Source organism: Schistocerca cancellata, chromosome 1 (assembly GCF_023864275.1).
Source record: "Schistocerca cancellata isolate TAMUIC-IGC-003103 chromosome 1, iqSchCanc2.1, whole genome shotgun sequence".
Lineage (NCBI taxonomy): Eukaryota > Metazoa > Arthropoda > Insecta > Orthoptera > Acrididae > Schistocerca > Schistocerca cancellata.
Genome location: NC_064626.1, coordinates 223,890,007 through 223,902,989, shown reverse-complemented (window position 1 = coordinate 223,902,989; position 12,983 = coordinate 223,890,007). Strand labels below are relative to the sequence as shown.

General features: G+C 45.6%; 1 protein-coding gene and 1 non-coding gene across 7 annotated transcripts in view; both read left to right on the top strand.

The window, feature by feature from the left end:
• LOC126169670 (mucin-4-like) overlaps window positions 1-12,983 on the top strand; it is a 555,343-nt gene that overhangs the window by 444,875 nt on the left and 97,485 nt on the right. For all 6 annotated transcript variants that reach the window (XM_049920663.1, XM_049920660.1, XM_049920664.1 and 3 more), the window contains 2 exons: window positions 6,947-7,274; window positions 12,457-12,806. In XM_049920663.1, coding sequence (XP_049776620.1) covers window positions 6,947-7,274; window positions 12,457-12,806 — 678 coding nt within the window. The remainder of the gene's footprint in view (window positions 1-6,946; window positions 7,275-12,456; window positions 12,807-12,983) is intronic.
• Window positions 9,683-9,756, top strand: Trnat-ugu (transfer RNA threonine (anticodon UGU)). The gene has a single exon. It is a non-coding gene; the product is annotated as a tRNA-Thr (tRNA).

Genomic DNA, 12,983 nt, shown 5'->3' with positions numbered 1-12,983 from the left:
CAGTCAATTCGCCGGGAAAATTTTAAAATTCACACTATGTCCACTGTTTCCGATGTGATAGTGAAGTGTAAACGTGAAGAGACACGTACAGCACAAAAGCGTACAGGCCGACCTCGTCTGTTGACTGGCAGAGACCGCCGACAGTTGAAGAGGGTCGTAATGTTTAATAGGCAGACATCTATCCAGACCATCACACAGGAATTCAAAACTGCATCAGAATCCACTGCAAGTACTATGACAGTTACGCGGGAGGTAAGAAAACTTGGATTTCATTGTCATAAGCCACACATCACGCCGGTAAATGCCAAACGACGCCTCGCTTGGTGTAAGGAGCGTAAACATTGGACGATTGAACAGTGGAAAAACATGTGGAGTGACGAATCGCGGTCCACCATGTGGCGATTCGATGTCAGGGTGTGGGTATGGCGAATGTCCGGTGAACGTCATCTGCCAGAGCAATACTGGGATAGCGATTGCATCTCTCAACACAATCGAGCAAAAACGGTTCAAATGGTTCTAAGCACTATGGGACTTAACATCTGAGGTCATCAGTCCCCTAGACTTAGAAATACTTAAAGTAACCTAAGGACATGACAGACAACCATGCCCGAGGCAGGATTCGAGCCTGCGACTGTAGCAGCAGCAGCGCGGTTACGGGCTGAAGCGCCTAGAACCGCTCGGCCACAGCGGCCGGCACCTGTTCATAATGCACGGCCTGTGGCAAAGTGGTTGCACGACAATAATATCCTTGTTACGCACTGCCCCACACAGAGTCCTGACATGAATCGTATGAGCTCCTTTGGAATGTTTTGTAATGCCGACTTCGTGCCAGGACTCACCGACCGACATCGATACCTCTCCTCAGTGCAGCACTCCGTGAAGAATGGGCTGCCATTCCCCAAGAAACCCTTCAGCACCTGACTGACCGTATGCCTGCGAGAGTAGAAGCTAAGGGTAGGCCAACATCATATTGAATTCCAGCATTACCGATGGAGGGCGCCACGAACTTGTAAGTCATTTTCGGCCAGCTGTCCGGATACTTTTGGTCACATAGTGTGTATTAAAGGGATTACTTGACGATTGCAATTAGCCAACAACAAACTTCAAATCGTCCATCTTCACCTCCTTTTCGAAGTATGACTCTGCTGTAACTGATGCAGATAGAGCCCACGCATACCTAACGTCCATTATGTTATTATCTGTGGGGCACTGAAACCTATAGACATTTTGCGGGCAATTGTTTTAGGACTACGTTCCACCAATTGAATAATGTCGTATGCTTCATCCACACTCTCTTCATTTCCACTTTCAAATGAGATGTGAGGCTGGTGCAACATGACAAGTGGACACTGCACCAGTCTCACTCAGCTAGGTAAAAATACGAGTAAACACTCTTGAATCTGCTACCCTGCAGTTAGGAATGCCTATACGATATTCTTTGCAAGCATCAGCGCCGTTTTCGTAACAAAACCAGTACGCGAATGCTCACAATCTGAACTTCGCAAGACAAAAATATGAAAACGTAGAGTTTAACTGGAAAACTGAATATACAGGGCTATTACAAATGATTGAAGCGATTTCATAAATTCACCGTAGCTCCATTCATTGACATATGGTCACGGCACACTACAGATACGTAGAAAAACTCATAAAGTTTTGTTCGGCTGAAGCCGCACTTCAGGTTTCTGCCGTCAGAGCGCTCGAGAGCGCAGTGAGACAAAATGGCGACAGGAGCCGAGAATGCGTATGTCGTGCTTGAAATGCACTCACATCAGTCAGTCATAACAGTGCAACGACACTTCAGGACGAAGTTCAACAAAGATCCACCAACTGCTAACTCCATTCGGCGATGGTATGCGCAGTTTAAAGCTTCTGGATGCCTCTGTAAGGGGAAATCAACGGGTCGGCCTGCAGTGAGCGAAGAAACGGTTGAACGTGTGCGGGCAAGTTTCACGCGTGGCTCATGCCACAACTGGAGACAGACAGCGCCGACTTCATCTTTCAACAGGATGGTGCTCCACCGCACTTCCATCATGATGTTCGGCATTTCTTAAACAGGAGTTTGGAAAACCGATGGATCGGTCGTGGTGGAGATCATGATCAGCAATGGCCTCCACGCTCTCCCGACTAAACCCCATGCGATTTCTTTCTGTGGGGTTATGTGAAAGATTCAGTGTTTGAATCTCCTCTACCAAGAAACGTGCCAGAACTGCGAGCTCGCATCAACGATGCTTTCGAACTCATTGATGGGGACATGCTGCGCCGAGTGTGGGAGGAACTTGATTATCGGTTTGATGTCTGCCGAATCACTAAAGGGGCACATATAAAACATTTGTGAATGCCTAAAAAAACGTTTTGAGTTTTTGTATGTGTGTGCAAAGCATTGTGAAAATATCTCAAATAATAAAGTTATTGTAGAGCTGTGAAATCGCTTCAATCATTTGTAATAACCCTGTACATCGAGTTGCAGCAAAGTTAGTTTATTAAAAAAAAAAAAAGAAAGAAAAGAAAAGAAAAGAGCAGTACAGGAGTACGGAGTTTCCATGTGCAACACTGAGGTACAATAATCTCCACACACCGATTTTAGAAATATGTGTACAGTATTTTGAGAGATGAATGAAATTGTTCATTTCGAATATTTACGTCAAGATCAGACGATCAACGCTATTTACAATGCATAATCATTTTTAAACTATTATGCGAGAAATTTCGTGCCTGCTTTACTCATCTCTGTAATTTCGCGAACCTGTAGCAGATAGCAGTTGACTGCCCTACTCCCGAGACCTTACATCGCGTGAATTTTCCACAGTCATTAAGCAAACTTGATTCGACATCGTGCTATCCACTGTAGAAGGCGAAACGTTCAACGGAGGTGCTCCCAGTACGCCCTTAACACAGGGCTAGAAGAATACTGAATTTTCGAACAACTTCCGGAACAGAATGGGTTTTGTTTTCCGTTCAAGTACCATATGGCGCACAACTTTCGACAATAATTCTCGGGGTGTAGCCAGAATGAAGTTCGAATACGCTACACAATACGTAGAAGGGTCCAGCTGATGGAAATGACAACACACTGATTCCTAATGAAAACTACAAGTTTTCCAGTCACAATTTATTTTATTTCCACGACGCGTTTCTGAGGTTATTTTTAGTGTATTTCAGCATCGTGTTGCTGATACAAATACTTTGCGCATACATACTTTCGGCAAAGACCGTGGACATTAGGGTGAAACAGAAGTGCAAGACAAACAGACAGGAACGCAAAATTTATCTGTGCATGTAGGCAGCATAAGTATTTTATGCATGGACAAGGGTAACAAGTATTACAAAGTCTCTATAAATTAATACGCAAAAGAAAATCAGGCGGATTTATGCGAATTAATACATGTGCTGTGCGTACGGCTTTGAGGCAGTCTTTGATACTGTTTAGTAACCTAAGAAAAAAGCAAAATAATGGCATGGCTCAACGTTTTGTGGAGGCCTGTTTCTGTAGTGTTACGTCACAGACAATATCAAATACACTGTGTAAGCACTGAAGCAAGCAGAGATAGCGTCTAGATTGTGATAAGTACAAAGAATGTACAAAATAATAATTTTGACTACAGTGGCATAAACAAAACTCTATCTTCTGCATCCACATCTACATACATACGCCGCAATCCACCATACGGTGTGTGGCGGAGGGTACCTCGTACCACAGCTAGCATCTTCTCTCCCTGTTCCACTCCCAAACAGAACGAGGGAAAAATGACTGCCTATATGCCTCTGTACGAGCCCTAATCTCTCGCATCTTATCTTTGGGGTCTTTCCGCGAAATGTAAGTTGGCGGCAGTAAAATTGTACTGCAGTCAGCCTCAGATCCTGGTTCTCTAAATTTCCTCAGTAGCGATTCACGAAAAGAACGCCTCCTTTCCTCTACCCGAGTTCCTGAAGCATTTCCGTAACACTCTCATGATGATCAAACCTACCAGTAACAAATCTAGCAGCCCGCCTCTGAATTGCTTCTATGTCCTCCTTCAATCCGATCTGATAGAGATCCCAAACGCTCGAGCAGTACTCAAGAATAGGTCGTATTAGTGTTTTATAAGCGGTCTCCTTTACAGATGAACCACATCTTCCCAAAATTCTATCAATGAACCGAAGACGACTATCCGCTTCCCTACAACTGCCATTACATGCTTGTCCCACTTCATATTGCTCTGCAATGTTACGCCCAAATATTTAATCGACGTGACTGTCAAACCCTACACTACTAATGGAGTATTCAAAGATTACAGGATTCTTTTTCCTATTCATCTGCATTAATTTACATTTATCTATGTTTAGATAAATGATTGCCTTACCGATCAAATTCGTATTACGAAACTGCTATCCCGGAACCCAGTTGCCAATTGCAGGCTGCCTATCTAATTGCTTCCATGAGCAACAAAAATTTCATTTTCAATCTTTCGCCCAATTTAAAAATTTAAAATATATCATAATCTACTCATTAAGAATTATAATCTCACGTTAAAAGTATAACACGATAAGACAAGAATTATAACTGCAAACTGTGTGTTTGTCTTGAGACAGCCGGCCGATGTGGCCGAGCGATTCTAGGCACTTCAGTCTGGAACCACGCGACCGCTACGGTCTATGTACTTATAAAAAAATAGGAGACTTTACTTTTGGGATTACCCTCGTAGTATTTAATCTATATCAGTAACAGACGTGGTAAAGCCTTACGAAAACGTTCGCATCTAAAACTCTTTGACTATTCATGTATCTTTGGCTTGACGCAAGAGCCGCATGACTACCAACAAATTCCTGACGGCATCTCTGACTCCCAGGTGCAAATTTTATTACGCAGTTTGCGTTTTTTGTTAAGTATACAGCAACGCTCTTGTATTCTTGACCTGTTAACTATGGTCCTCCACTCTCTAAAGACCTTGACGATGATGGGACGTTAAACTCTAACCTTTCTTTCTGTTGCCTTTGCTTAGAGCAAAACACAAAGTTACATACTTTCCCCACCTCCATCCCCTCCTCCCAGCCACTTCTCTAGAAGAAAAAGTTATTGTAAAGACCATGAGTCAACAACATATTTCCCGATCCACTGTGAAAATTGGTTCATTATAGCGAGATGCTAATTCAAAAGTTCATTGTGAATTTGATCGTCCGTGAACAGACACTGGCAATTAAGTGCCAGAAGATAATTACCAGATGAAAAGAATCAAGCTTCAAACAGCAATCTAAAAATACTTTCAGCTGCGTGTATGCCTCACGTATTTAATAATCGCGATAAATGAGCTACAGCGGTTAGAAGCTTTTCATAGGGTACCATCCGTTAATTCAGCTGGCACAAGTAATAGGCCTGCGCGTTTCTTGTTACGTTATTTGTAGTGCAATTGAGAATCTTTGTTCAAATATAAATATTTAGCGCACACTTTCGACAAAAACCGTGACAAATTAGAATGAAACCGAAATGTAAGACTAATATACACGCGAAATTGGTTTGTGCGCTTGGGCGCCTAGGTATGTATAGACAGGGGTGGAACGTATTACGTGCTCTCCATACATTAATACGAAAACGAAATTCACATTAAAGGATAAAAAATACGTATTGGAGACTTCGTGGTTTACATACAATTGAATATACTTCATTTGTTGGCGAAACGAGCGAAATGAAATTACATTTTATTATAAAACTATATTTTATCGATCTCCAAGATTGTCAACAGTGCAACGCCGAGCAAGACGGCACAGAGGTGAGACACTGGACTCGTGTTCGGGAGGATAGTGATTCCCATCCCCGCTAGCTATCCTGATATATGTTTTCCGTGATTTCCTTGAATCATTAAAGGCAAATGACGGGATGGTTCCCTTGGAGGTTTTGACTGTTTCCCTTCTCCATCCTTCCCTAATACGAGCTTTTGCTCCGTCTCTAATAACCTCGTCGGCGGCGGCACATTAAACACTAATAATTCTTCAATGTAGATCCGAACAGTTGTAATCTGTTTTGATATCGAATCACCAATTTCGGTGATCTCTTTTTCTTCAACACTCTCAGTTCGATTGTTTTGTTGGATCAAAGTAGCCTATTTCTAGTATGCATTAACAGCGCCACACCTCACTCACACACTGTTCATTCTCTACTACAACAGTTATGTCGATAGTAAACTGTATTCTGTTCCATGTCTTTTACATCACCCCCGCCCCCCCCCCCCCCCCCTCCGACGTACCCATTCCACCAAGCTTCAGTATCAACGAATTTCCTCATTTCCGCATTTGTAAATGTTTTATGTGATGCTAAGCATATAAGACGTCGAAGGACAGATAGTGCATTAGCACTGATGTTCACCTTCTTACTTTCTTTTATTCCATATGCATCCACAGACTCACATGCAGCCGAAGTGTCGCTCAGTCAAAAGACACGCATCGTGCTGTGAACGGCACAGTAAATAAGCAGCTCAGTTTCTACCGCGCCTTTTCTCTACTCTTTCTTCTCTTTTTAAAGTGACATACTTGTATACATCTGCTTTGGAGAGTAGGATGGTGAACCAGAGGGTTACCCGGTTGGTTAATTACACAGAGCCTCAGACAGTGTCAAATAAGAGCGAGCCTTTGGACTTTTTTGTATTCTTGTAAGACGAATATCTGACTTTATCCAACAATTCGCACACTGAAAAAAATCTATAGTATATATATATATATATATATATATATATATATATATATCCTGTGTTTCCTACAAAGACAAGTGAAGGTAATGTAAGTTATTACATTATACTGCTGTAGTAAGCAGGGACGACAGCAGACACAGGCTGAAAGTAGATATGAAATGCAAGAGGGCTATTTTTAGTAACAGATGGAAAGCAGATTGGCAGTCTTTCACCGAACTGTGTATGTATTTAGAGAACTGTATTGTGGAGATGACTCTGCATAGCCTTCTGTTTGTCTTCCACAGGACTCGGACTCCAAGAAGTGCGAGAAGAAGGAGATTCCGGGTCCTCCCTTGCAAACAGCTAGCATGAGTGTGAGGGCGCTGATTGAAGAGAAGATAATTCAGAAGAGAATAGTGCAGCCACCTAATAACACAACGCAGCAGCAGCAACAACAGCAACAGCAACAGCAGCAGCAGCAGCAGCAACAGAATCAACAACAGCAACAGCAACAACAACTGCAGCAACAGCAGCACCAACAACAGCAGCAGCAGCAGCAACAGCACCAACAACAGCAGCAACAACAGCAACAGCAGAAACAGCAGCAACAATCGCCCTCCACAGGTTACACAAGTAAGTTCGTGATATCTCTTGGATAACTTAATTGTAGAGTTAATGAAATTTCCCAACTTCGCTTGTTATACCACATAAAAAAAACATTCACTTTCTATGAGACACGTCTGCCTTTACACTCTCTGGGACATCGTGAATTTTCCTAGTAAAAATTAGAAAAATGACACAAATCACAGCCGCCAGCAAAACGACTAACATAAATGTTCTAACTTGTGATTTCCGCCATGGTAAAATTTCGGTGATTTTTATTTGTCGACGTATTAAAACAACTGCACTTCCTAACAAAATAAAAAGCTGAACACCCCTTTCTGGTCTGATGTCACTGTAACCTCGTAAACATACACACTGTCGGTGGGCATGTAATGAGTAGAAGTGCTTCTCTGTGACAAAGAGAAAGGCCACCAGAGGGCTCGTGTTTAGTTCTGTTACCAGGGTACATAAGGGACGTGAACAGCGTCAGATGTTGGGTAATCACTGTAAACGACACGGAGATGCTGCATACTCGTGTAACACAGCGTTGACGGCACCTGACTGTGTTTGAAAGGGGCATCATTGTGGGCCTCCATTTGGCCGGCTGGTCGAATCGTACACTCATGCTCATAAATTAAGGATAATTGCAGAATGTGGTGCCACGCAAAGTGGCACTACACAAAACTGGCGCTAATAGTATAGTCAAATAGGGAACACACATGACACAGATCTGTAAGTCCACGGTATTGCTGATAAGTTGAGGAAACCGTCCCGAAACACATGTGCTACAAAACGCCACTGTTTCGTGCGCATGTACCCCGACATCAGTGTGGGATATGATCACTATGCACATGTACACAGGCCGCAAAACGGGTTGGCATACTTTTGATCAGGTGGTCAAGCAGCTGCTGGGGTATAGCCTCCCATTCTTGCACCAGTGCCTGTCGGAGCTCCTGAAGTGTCCTAGGGGTGTGAAGATGTGCAGCGATACGTCGACCGAGAGCATCCGAGACGTGCTCGATGGGATTTAGGTCTGGAGAACAGGAAGGCCACTCCATTCGCCTAATACCTTCTGTTTCAAGGTACTCCTCCATGATGGCAGCTCGGTGGGACCGTGCGTTATCATCCATCAGGAGGAAGGTGGGACCCACTGCACCCCTGAAAAGGCGGACATACTGGTGCAAAATGACGTCCCGATACACCTGACCTGTTACATTTCCTCTGTCAAAGACATGTAGTGGTGTACGTGCACCAGTCATAGTCCCACCCCACACCATCAAACCACGACCTCCATACAGGTCCCTTTCAAGGACATTAAGGGGTTGGTATCTGGTTCCTGGTTGATGCCAGATGAAAACCCGGTGAGAATCACTGTTCAGACTGCACCTGGACTCGTCTCTGAATGTAACCTGGGACCACTGTTCCAATGACCATGTTCTGGGTTCTTGACACCAGGCTTTACGGGCTCTCCTGTGACCAGGGATCAGTAGAATGCTCCTTGCAGGTCTCCAGGCTAATAAACCACGTCTGTTCAGTCGTCTGTAGACTGTGTGTCTGGAGACAAATTTTCCAGTGGCTGCAGTAAGGTCCCAGGCAAGGCTACCTGCAGTACTCCGTGGTCGTCTGCGGGCACTGATGGTGAGATATCGGTCTTCTTGTGGTGTTGTACACTGTGGACATCCCGTAGTGTAGTGCCTGGACACGTTCCCTATCTGCTGGAATCGTTGCTAAATCTTGAGATCACACTTTGTGGCACACGGAGGGGCCGGGCTACGACCTGCTGTATTTGAACAGCCTCCAGTCGCCCTAGTATTCTACCCCTCATAACGTTATCAATATGTGTTCTTTGAGCCATTTTCAACACGCAGTCACCATTAGCACGTCTGAAAACGTCTGCACACTTACTCACTGCACCGTACAGTGGCCCAGTGTTGGACTGCATGGGAGCATTAGGGCAGACTTATCCATCGTCAACGTTCTGGTCGACCACGTCTGATCACCAGGGAGGGGGTCCGCCGCTCGTGGTCTCGCGGTAGCATTCTCGCTTCCCGAGCACGGGGTCCCGGGTTCGATTCCCGGCGGGGTCAGGGATTTTCACCTGCCTCGAGATGACTGGGTGTTTGTGTTGTCCTCATCATTTCATCATCATCCAGGAAAGTGGCGAAATTGGACTGAGCAAAGATTGGGTAATTGTACCGGCGCTGATAACCACGCAGTTGAGCGCCCCACAAACCAAACATCATCATCATCATGGAGGGGGGGGGGGAGGATTGCCATATCGTGCATCAAGCACAGCACAATCCCTTCACATCTGCGCTCGCGATCAGAGAACAACCACCGAGGACACAGATGAACAGCGCGACTGCGGGGACTTATCCCTTGGGTCTCACGGGAAGCGTGCTAGGGATAAGTCCCTGCAGTCGCGCTATTCATCTGTGTCCTCGGTGGCCCAGAAGGATAGGGCGTCTGCCATGTAAGCAGGAGGTCCCGGGTTCAAGTCCCGGTCGGGGCACACATTTTCGGCTGTCCCCATCAAGATATGTCAACAACATCCGTCGGCAGGTGAGGGTTTCAATTAATTATCATTCATCGACCATTTATGAGACATAATCGACACGTCGTTTCGTGCCCAACTTCCTACACCGGCAACACTTTCGCAATTCTGGAAGACTATAGAGACAGCTTGGATAAGTATTTCTGCAGAGGACTTCCAATGACTTATTGAGTGTATGTGACGTCGAATTGCTGCACTACGCCGGGCGAAAGGCGGTCAGACACGATATTAGGAGATACACCGTGAATTTTGTCATCTCATTGTACTGTGTGTGTGTCTGCACTGCTGCACTCCTGAGACGTACGTTAGCATCCTGTTTGGTCACCTGCATCCAGTCATGTCCATTGGGCATTCCGACGGACTTGGGCAATTTCAGCGGGAAAATACGACACCCCAGACGTCCAGAGTTGATACACAGTGGCTCCAGGGACAATCTTCTGAGTTTAAAAACTTCCGCTGGCCACCAAACATTATTGAGCATATATGGGATTCTTTGCAATGTGCTGTTCATAAGAGATTTCTACCCCCTCGTAATATTACGGATTTATGGACAGCCCTGCAGGATTCATGGTGTCAATTCCCTCCAGCACTACTTCAGACATTAGTCAAGTCCATGCCACGTCGTGTGCGGCATTTCTGCGTGCTCGTTGGGGCCCTACACGATATTAGGCAGTTGTACCAGTTTCTTTGGCTCTTCAGTGTAGAAGTACAATAATGGATGCGGCATTTCACTACCAGTGAATAGCTGGTTAAGATTCTCTAACAGTGAATAGATCGAATCATAAATTCTACAAATTTTACTAGTCATTTTTGAAATGAGTTTACAACTCCCTGCTCCTCAAGTAGGTTGCATAGTACTATTAGCGCAGCCAGACTGAGCGACTGTAAATGGGAAATGCCTTTGCAGTCGCTCCCATCAGCCTCCGCGCTGAGTGTCAGCTATGACTGCGCTAACAGTACGCGACAAGATAGAACCCTTAAAGAAAGAACTGTGATTAAGAATTGTGATTAATGAGATTATTTCGGCAAATATTACCAATCTCTAACTAAGTATTCGGGTAATAGGATTGTCGTCTTAAGCCCCCCTGTCTTGCCGTTTTATGTGGGGGGGGGGGGGAAGGGGGGGGGGGTCTGCCCCAGCCAGGGTACCTTCGCTTTAATACGCCACATATTGGCCTTTCACCCTCTCCCGTTAGCTGCATTTTATATGGAGCATCTTGGAAGCACAACGTGGACGTAGGAGAAGGATTTGCTGCAACAGCCGCTAAGAAGTCGTAGAGGGTTTGTTCTCCAACCCACGTGAAATGAGTGGGAATCCTTGTAACCGTACTAGCCTTCGGTCATATACGTCTACATGATTACTCTGCAATTCACATTTAAGTGCTTGGCAGAGGGTTCATGGAACCATAATCATACTATCTCCCTACCATTCCACTCCCGAACAGCGCGCGGGAAAAACGAACACCTAAACCTTTCTGTTCGAGCTCTGATTTATTTTATTTTGATGAACATTCCTATCTATGTAGGTTGGGCTCAACAAAATATTTTCGCATTCGGAAGAGAAGGTTGGTGACTGAAATTTCGTAAATGGATCTTGCCGCGACGAAAAACGCCTTTGCTTTAATGACTTCCATCCCAACTCGCTTATTATATCTGCCACACTCTCTCCCCTATTACGTGATAATACAAAACGAGCTGCCCTTTTTTGCACCCTTTCGATGTCCTCCGTCAATCCCACCTGGTAAGGACCCCACACCGCGCAGCAATATTCTAACAGAGGACGAACGGGTGTAGTGTAAGCTGTCTCTTAGAGGACTTGTTGCATCTTCTAAGTGTCCTGCCAATGAAACGCAACCTTTGGCTCGCCTTCCCCACAATATTATCTATGTAGTCTTTCCAACTGAAGTTGTTCGTAATTTTTACACCCAGGTACTTAATTGAATTGACAGCCTTGAGAATTGTACTATTTATCGAGTAATGGAATTCCAACGGATTTCTTTTGGAACTCATGTGGATCACTTCACACTTTTCGTTATTTAGCGTCAACTGCCACCTGCCACACCATACAGCAATCTTTTCTAAATCGCTTTGCAACTGATACTGGTCTTCGGATGACCTTACTAGACGGTAAATTACAGCATCATCTGCGAACAACTTCAGAGAACTGCTCAGATTGTCATCCAAGTCATTTATATAGATCAGGAACAGCAGAGGTCCCAGGACGCTTCCCTGGGGAACACCTGATATCACTTCAGTTTTACTCGATGATTTGCCGTCTATTACTACGAACTGCGACCTTCCTGACAGGAAATCACGAATCCAGTCGCACGACTGAGACGATACCCCATAGGCCCGCAGCTTGGTTAGAAGTCGCTTGTGAGGAACGGTGTCAAAGGCTTTCCGGAAATCTAGAAATACGGAATCAACTTGAGATCCCCTGTCGATAGCGGCTATTACTTCGTGCGAGTAAAGAGCTAGCTGCGTTGCACAAGAACGATGTTTTCTGAAACCATGCTGATTACGTATCAATAGATGGTTCCCTTCGAGGTGATTCATAATGTTTGAATACAGTATATGCTAAGAACAGTAATCCCACGGCAATTCGTTTCCTTCGAGACATCTTCCCCTGGTGTCGCCACAATAGTTGATGCGGTACAGGTAGCGGCGCGGGTTCCGGGACGGAGGCCATGAGCGGTTCGCAGCAGCAGCAGCAACAGCTGGCGGCGGCTTCTCCGGCCGCGTCGCCCTCTGCCGGCGCTAAAGACAGCGGCGACCTGGCCAAGCAGCTGACGGCGTCGTTCGCGGTGCCGGCGCCGCCGATGCAGCCGTCTGCCGCCTCCGCCGCCCCCGCACCGGTCGCCAGCGCCGCCCCCGACAAGCTGTCCCGCCGGCACTCCGACTCCGAGCACTTCGTTACGCTTCACCAGCAGCATGACGCCAACGCGGAGAATGCGGCGCTGGCCGAACTGCTGCTGCAAAGGCGGTCGTCCGGAACCCCTACCTCCAAGGTACGTGGCCTGCCTATCTTCCTTCTGCACTGTCATAGCGAACACGTGACGGATTTACTACACTGTTCGTTCTCTAAGACGTTTGGTCACATGTGTCAGTCGTAAAAAGACGTCGTGCTCTGGATGCTGAATTACGACGTCCGGTCTAAACATTCCCAGGTTCAGTTTATACACTAA